This window comes from Condylura cristata, unplaced genomic scaffold (assembly GCF_000260355.1).
Source record: "Condylura cristata isolate star-nosed mole 26May11 unplaced genomic scaffold, ConCri1.0 scaffold00011, whole genome shotgun sequence".
NCBI classification, from domain to species: domain Eukaryota; kingdom Metazoa; phylum Chordata; class Mammalia; order Eulipotyphla; family Talpidae; genus Condylura; species Condylura cristata.
Genome location: NW_004567112.1, coordinates 31,626,294 through 31,642,710, shown reverse-complemented (window position 1 = coordinate 31,642,710; position 16,417 = coordinate 31,626,294). Strand labels below are relative to the sequence as shown.

Here is a 16,417-nt window from a genome sequence, read left to right as displayed (position 1 = left end):
CTTGCTGGGATTGTGAAATGAGAAGGAGGAAGCCAAACTACTTCCTGCGTTGTAAAAGGCTGTCATTCAGTTAGTGGTCCTGTTTTTTTTTTTTTTTTTTTTTCCATAACTACATGACAAGAGGGAAAGTTATAGGCTGGGCTTGTGTTTTGTTAGAGCTGGAGAATGGAAATTATCTGGCCCAGGTGCTGGCTGATTGCTAATTAATGTACTGTGTGGCAACTGAAAATGGAAAGACCTCAAAAAAAAAAAAAAAAACAAAACAGAGAAAAGATGTGATAATTCAAGTCTCAAGATTTTGGTTCTTCATTTTATGCTTTCCTAAAGAATGATGAGCTAAACTCTGGAACCTGTCATTCAAATCCAGCAAAGCCATTCTGCACTCAATTAATTTAATGTGAAAGATATAGTGGGCCATTAATCTCCCAGGGAACAGCAGTTTTTGATAAAACACCTAAATTAAATTCTCCAACTTAGAAGAAAAGGGAATTGTTCCCTTTAGTATCACTTGAATACAGAGTTAGTTATTCAGTTCAAACAGCAGAGCACACACTGGCTTTGGAGAAGCTCTGAATAGATCAGGCAGAAATTAATTTAGTAACTTCTTCACTGTGAACTTGGCATGTGGCATTAAGTAACATCATGTTGCCCAGAGATTGAGAGATGAAGCAGTAAGACTTGGTAAATGCTATAATTTACAAAACTTTGAACTTTCTCATTGTAGCTGCTATTTAGTTAAAATGTGAACAGCATTTTGCAGTTTCTAGACAGACTTGCGTTTATCGCCCAGCTTCTGGAACTGTGTGATTCTGGTTGCGGCCCTTACTCCACCATCTGTGTGCTGTAGTTTATGAGTCCCTCAGCCTGAATGTTGTCCTGCCGAGTACAGAAATGTGTGCTCGGGCCCAGAAGGCGTCTACTTCTGTTGATCCCATTCTCTTCCCTCTTAGCAGGATGTGAGCTCTGGAGTGTGAGTTTAATGTCAGTGGTTCTGAGATGCTGTGTACTTGAGTCAGGCAGAATGTTGTAGAGATGGGGGTGTGGTCTGAAGGTGGGTGGGAGAGAATAGAACTTGGGGCTAGAAGAGAAGCTGAATATCGAAGAACTTTTATATTCCCAGGTCGGCTGGGAAAGCGTGCCAAATCATGTCGTTTCTCCTACTAGGACATGGCCAGCTTGAACTGCTCCTCAAACTCCAGGTGTGATATACTTTTGGTGTTTTATCACTCAAAATAAAGGCAACCTGAGACACCCCTCCCTTGCCAGTCCGATTGATTCCTGTCCAGGTTTGGGTTCTGTCTCTTAAAATGTTAAGAATCTCTGGGGGCTTGTCCCAAAGCAGAGTCCTTCAGAGGCTCACACCTGACCTGGGGTAGGTACATTCTGATCTCAAGATCATCATAGCCACAGGGGGTCACTGTCTGTGGCCATCAGCATGGCTATCTGGCTGAGAATGCTGGCAGGTGACTTCCGAAGCCTTAGCTTCCTGGAAAACACCATTTCCTTGACCTACATTTAGCTGTGGGTAAACCTCACTTGCTATCTCTGAGGCCCATCTCAAAGGGTCCTATCTTGATGTGAAAGCTACATTTGTGGAGATGGCTCCTTCAGCATCTCCAGAGTCCCCAGAGGCTCCTATGTAGATCCTGTACAACTGGAGTCAATTACCACCCTCTCCCGGGGTTCAGGAAGCCTCCTTTTTTTTTTTTTTTTTACAAAGCTTTTATTTTACCAATTTCCTTGACAAAAACTCCTGAATATCCAGCCCTTAACCCCAACAATTCCATCTCCATCCATTTGTGCCTCAGTAGACCCTAACTCTTTCCTATTATTATTTTCTTACTACTTAAAATTGTGCTAATTTTGAGTTGAGGTAACTGATGCAGAGCATTATATGTGACTTAGAGACAGAGGTTCGCCCCTCCTCAGGTGAGTGTTAGGACACCATGCCCTGCCATCCTGCCTGTGGGCCATGGTCGTCTCTTCCCTGTGCTCCCTACCCTTTACTCTCCCCCATGGGGATCCTCGCTTCTATAGTCAGATTTCTGGAGTTTGCTTTGCTTTAGTTTTGTCTGTTCTTTTGTTTTGTTTCACTCTATTCTGAAACCAGCTGGTATTTGTCTTTCTTCTTCTGACTTATTTTGCTTAGCATAATCCCCTCCAGTTCCATTCACGTTGCCACAAATGGCAAGGTTTCATCTTTTTATTACAGTTGAGTATCCCATTGTGTCTATATATACCACATCTTCTTAATCCACTCATCTATCCTTTGTCACTTAGGTTGTTTCCATAACTTGGCTATTGTAAACAGTGCTGCAGTGAATATAGGAGTGTATGCATTCCTCGCTAACGGTAGCATTCAAATCCACTTATCCAACAGTGAGCACAATAATAACAGGTAATATTTAGTGAGCTTCTGTCCTGTGCCAGTATCCCTTTTATGTACTATTTATTTTATGTCTCAAAGAACCCTATGGGCTCCCATTTACAGATGAGGAATTGAATGGCAGATATGGTAATTCAAGTTGCCCAGGGTCACATGGAGCAGAGTTTAAGCACATCTACGTGTATAAACAATTTAAATCTTTGCTGTTGCCTCTTCCTAAAAATAAGAGTATTAACTAGTTTTCAAGAAGAGTATATTCACCTAAGAGGTAAGTACAAGTTGGTGTTGCCCTGAAGCATTTGTTTTCTCTGCAGAATGTGACTGGATCATCTGAATTCTATAAAATGAGTCTCATCTCTTTGGGCAGAGGTAGGGAGAGAGCAAAGTCATAGTACAGACCGGGCGCATCGTAGGTTCTCAATTCCATGTGCTGAATGAATGTGTGCATTCTGTCAGAATGTGTCACCTGCGTGCTAAGTCCCTGCCTTCTTGCAATGACTCACGTGGCCACCTGGGAGCTGTGTAACTGCTCACAGGGATTCTGCCAAGAGGAAAACCAACTCCTGTCATTTGTCCTCAGTGTTAGAGGTCAGAGCAGGAGTCCGGATCACAGATAAGCATACGAGATGAGTTCCAGAACAGCCTGGCTGTGTTCACAGCCTCTGGACCAAGGATGGAACTGTCTCAATTTTCCAGGGAGGGAAAACTAAGACCCAGAGAGATGAAAATGTGTCCCAGACTAGATAGGAACAGTCCAGAGTGCTCATCCGCTCTCTTTCCAGCCCCACACTTGGGGCAGCTGAAATCCCCAGATTGAGGGGGGACCCACCCCCAAAGTGTGGGACTCTAAGTTTCTTATTGAGCAAGGGGGCTCCAGGCAGAATGATGCAGGTGAAGTCTCCATTCTGGAAGTTGTTCCAAGGCTGGGGGTGGACACATTCCCATGAAAGGAGGGCAGAGCCAGAGGAAGGGACCTGCAGGTGAGAGGACTGAGGGCAGCATTGGGGACATGCTGGTACTCACTGGGCCAAGGGCGACCTCTGACTGTGCTCCAGCCTCTTGATTTTCAGCTTAGTGCTCGCCAGGACAAATGCCATAGATTGACTATATTGAAAACTGATGAACATATGTAACTTAACACCTATCATTTTAACCATGGTGAAGCCTGTATATTCACGTTGTTATGTTACCATCATCACCATTGTGTGCCCCATTTTTTTCATTTCCTCAAACCAAACTCTGCCCAGTTGAGCATCAATTCCTTGCTCTCCACTTCCCGCCAGGCCCCAGAACTACATTCTACTTAGACTCTATGGACTGTACTAATGGAGGTAAACGAAGAGGGTGTAAGTGACATCTGCCGTATTTGTCCTTTTCTGTCTGGCTTCTCCATTAGCAGAATGTCTTCAAGGTTTATCCATGTGTCAGAATTTCCTTCCTTTCAAGGTTGAATGATATTCTGTTGTATGCATTGTTTGTACCCTCTTTACATATTCATCCGTGGGTAGACATTGGGTTCTTTTTATCTTCTGGCTATTGTGCTTAATGATATGAACACAGGTGAGCAAATATTTTTGTTTGAATTGCTGTTTTCAACTCCTTTGGGTATATATCCAGCAGTGGCTTTGCTGGATTTTATAATAACACCATAAAATTTTTTATGGAACTACTGTATTATTTTCCATAGCATCTGCACCATTTTACATCCCTATCAACAATGCACAAGTTTCCCAATTTTTCCACATCCTCATTAACACTTACCATTTTCTGTTTTTACTTTTTTTTTTTTTTTAAAGATTTATTTATTTATTCATAAAGAACTGGGGTACAGACCAGAGATGCGGAGGGTGAGAGGATTCACCAGAGGCAGAGTAGGGAGCAGAACAGGCAGATCTACAAAAATACACTGCTGAGGGGAGCAGCAGGCACGCCAGGAGAGGCCTGCTGTGCCACGTGCGGCAGCTCGCTGGTGGGGGATCAAACTCGCGCTTCAGTGGCTGCCGACTGCTTGATAGCACTGAGACTATAGCTCCTGTACCACCAGGAAGGCCCATTGTTTTCATTTTTTAACTAAATTTAAAAATAATGACTGTTCCTATTGGGTGCGCAGTGGTAACACATCATGGTGGAACAATTTCTTTAATATCTAAATTTCACCTTTTTTTTGAAGGTCGCAGTTGAAGGTCACGCTCTCTGTTGTCTTCACAGTATTCTGTGAGATGAGCCTCCTTCTTTCTCCCTTTAACAGATGAAGATGGTAGACCCTGAAACTGAGAAGTGGGAATATTCTCTGTGCAAGGCAGGTTCTTGCAATGTCTGGGGAAACAAGCCCCTGGGAGTCATCTCAGCCCCAGGAGGGACTGTGGGAGGAAGCCGGTGATTTGGGATGGGGGCCTTACCCCTGTAGTGGATCGTGAGGCACCAGGACAGTCCAGGGCTTGCTACCAGCAGAAGCTGCTGTGCTGTTCCTAATGTGGCTCTTATGTGTGAATTTTGAGTTTTCACTGGGTTAGAAATGAAAACCAAACAACTCTGAGTTCTAGATGAGTTTCCTGTGAGAGGTTAATGGGATAACCGTGAAGCCATTTCTTATACTAAGAAGAAACGAACGTAATCTTTCAAGATTTCGGAGTGTAATTTAGGGTAAACTGTTCATGAACAGATCCACAGCAAATTTCATGCGATTGCCCAACAAGGGTGCCCCTTTCTGGACAGATGAGGAACTGTCCATGGCTCTGTTTGGGAATATGGGGCTTAATGAAAATAAAATTTAACATTCACCTTGGTACTTAATATGTATCTGGCTTGGTTCTAAGTGGTTCATATTATTAGTTCCCATAATCCTCATAACAATTTTATGAGGTCGGCACTATTATTAGTCTCGTTTTATTTCAGAGGAAACGGAGGACTGGGATAATTAACTAAGTTGTCCAGAGTCACACACATGAAACACTGATCTAAGTGGGGGCAGTCTCACTCCAGACTCAGTCTTGGAGACTTACAGGGTCAAGGTCAGTGCCCTGACTGATAAGACTTGTCATATTTTATAGTCCTTTTGTATATTTCCTTTGCTATTCCTACTAGCTCAGAGAGGAAGAGATTCATATTATTTGCATATTGACAGAGGTGAGAACAGGTCAGGAGACTTCAAGGACTTTCTTAAGAAAGCTGCGTGGAGTGTTGGCCAGGATGTGGAGAGAGGGAAACTTTGTGCTAAATGTTAACTGGTTCAGTCACTGTGGGAAAATCCAGCAATTCCATTTCTGGGTATATATCCAAAGAAAATACAAACAGGCTATTGAAGATACAGGTACACTACTATATCGGTTACTGTATTATTTAAATTAGCCAGGGTGTGGAAATGACTGTCATTTGTCAATGATGAGTGCCTGCATCTGTACCTATCTCCATCTCTATATTTATCTAACTTTCCAACACACACACACACACACAGAGGAATATTATTTATCCATGAGAAATAAGGAAACCCTGCTATTTGTGACACTATGCATTGTAGGGCCCTGGAAAGCATTATGCTAAGTCAGAGAAGTCAGAGAAAGACAACTGCTGAATGAGGTCTTAGACATGTCTAAGAGAAGCAAAAAGAGTAGAATGGTAGTTACCAGGGCCTGGGAGTTGTAGATGAAAGAATTGGGGATGCTGGTCAGAGGGGACAAACTTGTAGTTAGAAGATGAGTAAGTTCTGGAGATCTAGCACAGCCTAGTGATTATAGTCAACAATGTCATATTATATGTTTCAAAGTTGCTAAGAGACTAGATCTTAAATGTTCTCACTATAAAAAAGAAATGCTAATTATGCAACATGCTGGAGGTGTTAGCTGGCACTGGGAGGGATTTATCATATTGCAATACACGAATGTAGCAAATCAACACACCCCTTAAAAACTTACACAATGTCAGATGTCAATTATAATATCAATAATAGTAACAAAAAGAATGCAAGAAAAGAGCGAACAAAAGAAAGCTGCGGTAGAGCCCTCCTTGACCTGGAATTCTGTATGACTCCACACCTGTCCCTTTTCTTATAATCTGGGGGTGCAGCAGGGTTGACTTACCCCCCCGCCCCCACCACAGCTGTGGCAGGCTTCTCACCTCTGAGTGCCTCCATGCTGCTGTCCAGTTGACCTCAAGGTTGGGCTGAGTCAGGAGCACGGTTGCACGGAGGAGCCTTCCAGAAGGTGGGAGCCGGTGGAGCCAGAGCCCGGAGTGGGAGGTCCTCAGAGGTGCACTGTGCTGTGGGTGAGACACTTGTAACGGCTTGACCAGCCAGGCCCAGGGATTTGCCCTTTATCTGTGTGAGAGGGAACCACTAGAAGTTTTTGAGGAGGAGAATGGCAAGATTAGGGTTGGGCTTTAGGAGTCTGGGCTTCACTTGTATGTGACCAGCCGTGCAGGACCTCACTGAGCTCATTTTCCAACCAGTCTTCCTCTGTATGCGTCTTCCTTCTTCATGCTGTCTATCACTGCATGCTGTTGCCTCATGCGGGTTATAAACTCCCAAGGATGATGGGCCCGTCAAGGCACAAGTTTCTAGGGCTTAGCTTGTAGTCCAGTGACTACAAGTCCACCCCCAGCCATGCTGGCTTCCTTTGAGCTTCTCACCCCAATGCCAGCCTGGCAGCCTATTACCCTCGGTATAGAAAACTGTCAGCCAGTCACTGGGGCAACAGACCTGGTTTTTCTCCCTTAAATGCCCTCCTCCCTCTTCTCCAGACCCAGTCGGGTGCTCCTTCTGCTGTGATAGCTCCCAGCAGCAGCCATCAGGGCCGCTGCCCCGAACTTCGACAAAACCCTCTTGGTCCCTGTTTTCACTGTCCGAGAGATTGACCTGTCTTATTTTCCCAGTTTGTATCTGAGTGTGTCGAGGAAAGGATCTGGCCTTCATTATCTCTAGATCTAGCTCAGAGCCTTACATAGAGTTAAATACTTAATGGGCACAGTCATCCAGGAATGTGTAATGCCCGCTGGCCATGGTAGGGGCCCTGGGGGTACAGCAATGGTTTAGATTAGCGGGTGTTCCCTATCTGCCCTGGGAACTCACACCCACTGGTGTTTCTCATCTGACCTCCCCATCCAGAAACTTCCTGCGGGACGACTTCATGTTGTTGCCCTCAGATCTGAGGGATGTTAAGTTTTGCAAAAAGGTGTCTGGCAATATGTGGATTAGAAAAGCTTTCTTTCAGAGTTACCTGCTTTCCTCCAAATACTAACAGGATCTGTACCCTGATGTTGGTGGGCTGTTGGTACCTGCTCTGTGTGTATTGAATGGAGCTGTAGTGGAAACAGACCATGGATTAGCGTTTGCCCCAGGAGGGAAGGTTGCTTGCGTGGCCAGGGCAGTCAGTGCCAGTGGTGGACAATTAGAACAAGGCCTGTGAGGGAGCCCCCTCCAAACAGGTTGGGTGTTACAGGCAGATAAGCAGCTGACGAGATGCAATCAGACTACAGAATAATTAGTTTTAACTCTAGACTAGATTTTATTCCCTCTACGTTTCCCAGGGCTGGGATTTTCTTTGGCGTTTGGGAGCGGTAACGCACAGAGAACTTTTCACTGTCACGTGGCTGACAGAGCCTGTTTTGAGGAGCACAAAGAACAGAAGGCTGGGGAGAGAGGCAAATGCGGGTTGTGACCTGTGGCGTTACAGGGATACTCAAGGGGTCTCCCCCCACCAACCTCCAGCACTGTTAAGGCCATAGGCCCCAGGGGGAAGGGCACTAGAAAATGCTTTCCGATGACTCATCCTGGAGTAGCGGAAAGGAGGCTCCTGGCCCCACATGGCTACTGACCCAGCTGGGCAAGTCATTGCCCTTCTTAGGGCTCCGTTTCCTTCCGAACAGCACAAGGAAGCTGGAGGGTCTGCTGCAAGTGATCTTGGACTTTCTGTACGAAAGAGCAGGGACTCTGATATCAGTTATACCTGGAAGAAAGCTTGAGATATGGGGTCAAGTGCTGGAAAAAGCTGTGTAGTTTATAGAGTCAGCTATAGCTGGTCTCCAGTCCCGGCCTTGTATTTTAAGGGTGACTTAACTTTGGGCAGGTTACTTACCCTCCTGGAGCCTTTGATGCAGAAGCAGGGATGGAACCTGCTGCAAATGTCAATACTGAGATATTTCAGGGAAACCTAGATGCTGGGGCCTGGCCAGGGGAAGCTTATAACAGATGTGGGTGATATTTGGAGGTGCTTTGACAGCAATGGACACGAGCTTGAGAAGCTGCTATGGGCAGCCCAGCCTAAGAAGAAACATATTCAAAAATGCAGATTTCCAACCCAAGGTTGCTTGGTTATCATGGGGCAAGCCTCCCCCCCACCCACAGCATGAGCCAGATTGGGTGTCTTTATCTCCCCCTCAAACCTTCTGGCTCCCTCCCCCGCCCACCTCTCACCCTAGGGACAGTCTAGTCCAGAGCTGTTGGCTGGCTGGGCCTGTCCTGACATTTGGGGCTCGGCGCCTCTCTGGAACCCAGTGAGTATCTGTGGGTCTTGCACTCTGGACTGTGGGTCTCAGTGAATGTGCCATCTCTTCCTTCGCAGTGCGCAGGTCCAAGGCGGCCGATGAGGAGAGGAGTCGCAGAGCCCAGCGGGCCAGGGACGAGTACCGGCGCCATTCTCTGCGCGCTATCCAGAAGGGCACAGTCGCTGGCCTCAGCTCCATGTTCCAAGAGCTTGGCCAGAGCCAGGAGCAAGAGGCGAGACCCTCTCACCACCTCCCTGGTCCGGGTCCACCACCACCCCTCGCCCTGCCAGCCAGGTGGGTCTGGGCCTCTGCATTCTGGGTGTGGTGAGGGGAGTGCCTTGGGCTGGGAGCTGAGGTGAGGAATTCTGGCCTGGCTCTGCCTCTAACTTGCTGTGAACAAATCATTCCTCTTGGGTGGACCTCAGGGTCTAAGTCTGTATAACGGGACAAGAAGGGAAGGAGAAGAGACGGAAGGTTTCTACTAATTGGAATTGTTAACCTTTTCGCATGCAAAGATTCCTTTGAGAATCTAAAGAAAACTACCATTTTGTCTCCAAATGTACATAAAACTCCCAAAATGTTTGCTTATCATTTCAAGCTCCTGAAAAACCCACAGGCGCCAAGACCTCCCATGGGTTAAATGTGGTCCAGCCGGGCCGGCACTTCTTGTTAACAAAGCTGGTGCTGGTGCAGGCCCATGTCTGATGACATGGTGCCAGTGAGCACCTGGTTGAATGTGCAGCCCCCAGTGTCTGCAGGGCCTTGGCGAGGATGTTTAGGTGACAGCCTATGAGTGCCAGGATGGGCAGAGGTGACCTGGCACCTCTTCAACTTTGTCTCTCCCCACCTTAGGCCTGTCCCTAGATGTGTACCCCATCTTTGTTGAGTACTGCTCCCCAAGAGGGCTCAGAGGCCAGATAATAAGCACCTGCTTCCCCCTGAACCCGTTAACCTGTGAAGTAGTCCACTCACTCAGATAAGAGGGAGTTGCCTATGTTTTGCTTTGATTGGCATTTGGAATCATTCATACCTCTATCTCCCTTTTGCTATTGCCTGGGGGGAGAAATGTCTGCATTTCTCCCATCCTCATCATTTATATAACTCTCAAACCAGAAAGTTTGCAGTTAGCTATCTGGAGAAAAGACTGACTCTCATCCCTGCCTTGTGTTTATTCAGCTTCCTCTCCCCCCACAGGGAACTGCTTTTCTTAGTTTATATTCCTTTCAGCTTTATTCTGCAATGACCAACCAAAATTGTGTCTACCCTCTTTTTTTTTTTCGCATAAAAGTTTGCATAATATACACAGGGTTCTGCATCTTGATTTTTTCTTAGATAACCGTATTTTAGAGGCCTTTTAATATTAATCTTTAGCAATTTAGTTATTTTATACTTTTTACAGCTGTATAATATTCTGCCTCATGGGTGTGCTCTCACTTATTTATTAAAATCTCTATTGGGGACATTGATAGTGTTTGAGATCTTTGGTTCTTACTAACAATTCCCTTTTTGAATAACCTTATGGATATTACTTTTGTACACATTAAACTCTATCCTACATAAAGAGATTCCCAAATCACTAGCCGGTGGCCTAGAGATCCACATACATATTGACAGGCGTAGTCAGCTTGTTCCCCTCCGGGGTGTTACCAATGAGCACTCCCATCCCTTAGCCTTGCCAACAAGGCAAACTTTTGTGTAAGAAAACTGATCAGTGAAAATTTACATTTGCATTTCTATTTGTGAGTGAGATTACATATTTTATATATGTTTAAGGGCCATACTTCCTTACCTGTCCCTTCCCCCTCCTGAGTTATTGGCCTTTTCATTATGTTATTGGTCTTCTTATTGATTTCTAGGAAGTCCATAAATATTAGGATCTTTTTGTTTGTAATAAAACTTCTCTTTGACTTTTGTCATGAAGCGCTCTGTCATGCAGAAATTCTTGATTTTTATGAGGTCAAATATTCTTCAATATCTCCTGGATTTGGAGACATAGTTAGAAATGTCTTCCTTCCCTGCTGCTTTTGAAAGAAACAGTTAATTTGTCCTTTAGGCCCATATGATGGAATGAGTCGGATTGAGGTACACCCTGATTCCTGGCTGCATGTGATTGTCATCGGAGTCCCCGGGGAGGACTGAAGGAAACCAGAGGCCATGCAGATGGTGCAGCAGACCCTGGCCAGGGCACTCCCTGGCCACACACCAGCGCCCTCTCGAGGCTGCCCCCTGGGGCAGTTGCTGTGTCCCACTGCCTTGTGCTTGAAGTGTGGTGGAGCTGGAACTGGCCAGCAACACCCTTATCTGGCCGTGCTGAGGGGTGGACACACGTTGCTGATGGGAGAGAACTGGATGTGCAGGAGAGAGTCTCTGGGCCTCCAATCTGGTGGTTACGTTCTGTGAATTGGATTCTCCCCTTCAAAATAGTGGAACAGGAATGAGTGCATTTCCCTGGCTGTTGTTTATAGGTCTCTGTCTAAGAAGGAGTCCTAGAAACCAGAGGATTTTCCCCCTGAGCACACTTACTTACTGGGGAATGCAAGTGTAAGGGGGGAAGCAGACAGAGCTCAGTGTGCTGCTTAGTACAGAGGAAAGACACCCAATGTTACTGAGCAGGGTGGCATCCTGGCTGGCGAGACAGTGGGCTGCAAAGCTGGCTTAGGGTATCAAAGGAAGCAAGAGAGGTGGCAGTGGGAAAAATGGTGATTACTGGCGTTTAAAAGCCCCACATGGGACTTCACCCCCTGCCTTCCCTAAGACATCTTCTCTAAAATCTGCAGCCTTCCCGGCTGTGTATACGAGCGTGAGTGGATGCATTTTAGGGCAGGTAAAAATAGACCATGTGAACTCATTCTGGGGCTTGCCAGGATGTGCTGAACTCAGCATCGGTGAATTCTAGATGCCAGTCCTGGTATGCAGGTGGCAGTGATAACGGAAGTGTTCACCAGGTTGGTGTCACTCTGTTGGAAGGCATAAGGGCAGAGGTTCTTCGAACAGGGCCAAAGGGCCTTGCCCTGCAGGTGCCGTATTGCATCCTATAGATGAAGGCAATGGCACCTCGCTGATAGCCATTCAACAAGGCTGGCGCATGCTTGTCCTGTCCCTCCGCGTTCTCGGCATACTCATGTGGTGTAGCTCAGAGCGCGTCTTATGTCTTATGCCTACCTCTGCATGCCAGAATCACCTCAGACACAAAAGCAATTAAAATCTTGGCTTACTTGTGAGAAAACATCAAAAAACATCCAATTCATTACTCTGAAATTCTTCAGGCACCCCTCTTCCTTCCATCTCAGTACCTTTGACCTCATAGCTGAACCCCCATGAAAAGTCAAGCAGGGGCCCTCCCTGGTGGCGCAGCGGGTTAAAGCACAGCACTAAGAAGCTAAAGTCACTTCTTCATGAGTTCAATCCTGGCCCCGGAAGTGACCCACGTGGCATGGCAGACCTCTCCTGACCCGCCCGCTGCTCCCCTCAGCAGTGTACTTTGTCAGTCCACCTTTTCTGCTCCCCACTTTGTCTCTGGTGAATCTTCTCACGGCCCCTGCACCTCTGCCCTGTACCCCAGTTCTGTATGCACAAATAAATAAATCTTTAAAATAAATTAAAAAAAAAAAAGTCAACCAGGGCCGCGCTTCCTGTGTCTTATCCTTTTTATGTCTTGGTGGCGAATCTTGGCCATTTTCAGAACAAATTGAGGTTCTCTGTTTCCTTCCCTGTTCCCTGTCTTGATTCTGCTTCATGAAAGTTCAGAAGTGAGCTGGCAAAGCCAGCTGTCCTTTTAGGAGGGGTGTGTTTGCGATTTCGAGGGGCATGAACAGAGCTCTCTTCAGTGGAGTCTGAGGCAGACAAGGGCAGACAGCCACAGTAGTAGCCTACCTCCTGTGACATTAGGATCCTTCTTCTTGATGCTGATGTAAGGTCCTGGCCATTGCAGAGGGAAAGTACATGTCTTTGCTTTTGCTTAGACATCTCCTCCTGTCCTCTTTTCCAAAAGCAAGTGACAACAGTTTTCTTTTGGGAAAAGTAGCAACAGCTGGTACATTATTATTTGCAAAATGCCTTCAAGTACCTGGACTCATTTACTCCTCCCCACAGGCATAAAGGTGAGCTTCATGCTTGTTCTCACAGTGGCCTGTTCCCCCTCTCTCCCTCCCTCCCTTTCCTCCTCCTCTTGTCTTCCCCTCCCCCGACTCTTCCACTCTCTTCTTAGCAGGACTTGGGAGCGACCACTGCGTCCTGTTTCCAGAGAAATCATCGTCCGCTGGTTCAAGGAGGAGCAGCTGCCTCGCCAAGCTGGCTTTGAGAGGAACACCAAGTGTATCGCCCCCTGGTTCCATGGTAGGATGGGAATAAACTCCCCATCTGCACTGGTCTCTGGGGTTGGGAGGAAGGCCAGAAGGCCTGCTGCCATCAGGGGACTTTGCCCCCACAAAGACGGGCACTCTTCCAGAGTTAAGGCTCAGCTTCCTGCCTTGCCTGGGTGATGGTGGAGTGGAGTGGGGAGGCTCCATTTCTATCCTTTATTTGTTCATCAAGAGTGAGTTTAATACACACGTTTTGACTTCTTTGAGCCATGTGCAGAAATGCTGAATGACCCTTATTGAGGTCCCGGGGGTCCTAGGTATGACATGTGTGAGTAGGAGTCCAGGAGACCCAGGATCCGGTACTCTGAACATGTGCTCGGTTTTTCTGGGAACAGAGTGGCACCACTCCAGCCCTCTGGTCTTCAGCCTTCTTGACCATCCAGGCCTCCTTACTAGCACCTTCTCTGTGCTCGCGAGAGTGGTCTAGTGGACTTGAGCTCCTTGCAGGCAGGACCTCCATCTCGTTATCTGTGCTGCACCCCCAGATCCTGATCTGGGCCTGGTAAATGGCAGCTCTCCGCACCATCCCCCACCCCCCCGCGCCAGCATTTCTCAAACAAGCCATTTTCTTTTCTATCTCAGGCCATTGCATTTTCTATTACCCTGCTTACTTTTGTTATGTTTCTAGCTTTTTGCTTGGCTGACACAGTCTCATTTTTCATCTCAAATATCCAGAACCCCCATACCTAAAGTCACCTTTTCCAATTTCCATTCATCTTGTTTATTTCTTTAAGAGTATTCATCCCATGGGTATTTATCCCGTTACTTGGTTATTGTCTAGACTCCTACCTGAAGACTAAGCCTGTAAGACTAAGCACCTTGTCCATTTTCCCTAATGCCTAAAGATCCATGGAAGAACAGATGAATGTGGAAACAAAGTGTCAGTCTTGCTTGGCTGCATTGGCGCTGGTAGGTGTGGAGTCCCCTAATGGCAGAGGCCTGATGAGTGAGGGTAAGGTGGAGGCACTCAGAAAGCCAGAGACATGAGGCATTGGCTAGGCTTCCCAGTTAGCCACGTGCTCCCCGGGGCCACCTTAGGCCTTTGTGCATGCCATCCTCATCTTTGCTGCCCACCTGCCCGGGGTCAGATGCAGAAACACACCCAAGACGCTTTACCATCTTCCTAACCTGTTACTGCGATTGCTGGGCAATTCACCTTGATCAATGCTTCCCTCATGTGTCACGTGGATGAATGGTTGCCTAGTCCCAGTGACTTCCAGCAGGACTTATTTCTTCCCCATGTCATAGGCCCATTGGGGATTGTGGACTTCAATCTGGGTCTCAGACTAAAAAGTGCTACCTCTATGGGGAACTCTGATGGTCTCGCGACAGAGAGAAAAGAGGAGCATGCCAGCCGCAGACTGGTGCTTACAAGCCTCTGGCCAGTGCCAGCTCGGTGTCTATGGTGTGAAGAGTTGTGAATGATAACAGAATCTATCATAACCACCATCCAATTTCGAGCCCTACTTCCTTCCAGAGGAAGGACGGATTGACTGTTTATGGCTCAAAGGAAGAGAGTTCACATTTGTGGGTGCTGAGTCATGCATCTTTGGGACTGGTCCTGAGAATCTCTGCTTCTGACTTCTGTTCCCCGTGCGTAACCCTATGGTGCCTGAGAGAGCTTCTGTTAGAAAGCCACTGTTTTCCTTTTCCTTCATATGTTTTTATAATCACAAAGCACAACAATAGCACCTCAGGCTCCTGCATGGTGCAGCTCAAAATTTCAGGGAAGGCGGAGCTCTGGTGGGGGTGCTGAGTGCTTAGCAGTGGTTATGGTGGCCAGTGGAGATGGCACAGCACAGGTGCTCATATTCATCCTTAGTTTTATTTCCCATCTTGATTTTAAAAATGTAATTTTTATATTGTCACAGAACAAATAGACCTGTGATTTAAGTCTCACAATTTATGTAATAGATTTCATGTTCTTTTGACAGTTCTACCATAAATCATGCAAGGAAGCTGCTAACCCACAGACTGGAGCTATTTAGTGACAAAGTTTCCATTGATCTGTGACAGGATGAAAGGAAAAAGCTCACTTATGGTGGCTGGCCAACTCTACCTGTGCTTGGAAAGGACTGAGTTGCATTCTGAGATGGTATCCTTTCCTCAGTTTAGTGCCAGAGTCCCTTTCTTTATGAATTAAGGGTGATAGTAAGCAGTAGTCATTTTTATATATTTGCTCAGAAAAGCAAATAGGTAGCAGCCCTACACTGGGTTTCAAACTCTTTAGAATAACTTTGCTCCTCTCTCAAGTCCCACAATTCCTGGTATGGTCTGAGTTCTTTCCCGAGGTAGGAATTTCCTGACAGCGTCCCTGGTATGACTCCCTCATACCAGCCCCTGCAGACACCGGAAGCCCCTGCTCCACAGACAACTGGACCAGCCTAACGGTTGGAGCCTCTGGCTGGGGGCTCTGCGCTTGGCTGGGTGTCTTAGCTGAGGGGGCTCTGCTCCCCATAGCTCTCAGCAGGCTGCCAGACCTGTTCTCTTCTTGGCGATCGTGCAAGTTCCAGAAAGCAAGTGGTAACTTGCTAGACTCTTGAAAATACTTGCACCCCCTGCAACTGGCCACAACCTGTCACAGAGCTGAGGAGTGGGAAACTGTATTCTGTTTCTTTCATCTGAGTAACTACAAAGGCATGTGTCAAAGGGTGTGAAGGCAGGGAGGGGAGAAGAGTTTGAGCCAATAACACAATCTGTCACAATCCCATTATAAATATTTTCTTTTCTGAGCAAAGCATTCCTGGCTGGGTTTTAGATGCAGGTTAAAAATGACTACTGGGACTTCTATTTTCTTACCTTCCCTCCGACACGTTTGGACAGATTGTGTAATCACAAGAGCAGCGTGGACAAGGAACATGAAGATGTGGGCCTATCTTAGAAACTAGCAGCTTTGTGACTTCGGATGTGTCCTTTAAAATACCATGGGTGGTGTTTATTGCTGCTTTATTTACAATTGGGAAGACATGGAAGCAGCCCAAATGCCCAAAAGTAGATGACTGGATTAAAGAGATGCGGTACATATATACAATATGTACCCATGGTATTTTATTTATTTTTTTTAAAAGATGTACCCAATATACTCAGCAACCAAAAAAGAGAAACACATGTCTTTTGCAGCAACTTGGATGGAGCTGGAAAAGATCACGCTTAGTGAGATAAGCCAGAAAGAGAAAGAAAAATACCGGATGGT

At 46.5% G+C, this 16,417-nt stretch overlaps 1 protein-coding gene across 1 annotated transcript in view; it reads left to right on the top strand.

The window, feature by feature from the left end:
- The window catches only part of SH2D4B (SH2 domain containing 4B), a 61,674-nt gene that overhangs the window by 28,782 nt on the left and 16,475 nt on the right, over window positions 1-16,417 (top strand). Inside the window, exons 5-6 of the mRNA XM_004680692.1 lie at window positions 8,941-9,157; window positions 13,074-13,198. Of these exons, the coding sequence (XP_004680749.1) occupies window positions 8,941-9,157; window positions 13,074-13,198 (342 nt within the window). The remainder of the gene's footprint in view (window positions 1-8,940; window positions 9,158-13,073; window positions 13,199-16,417) is intronic.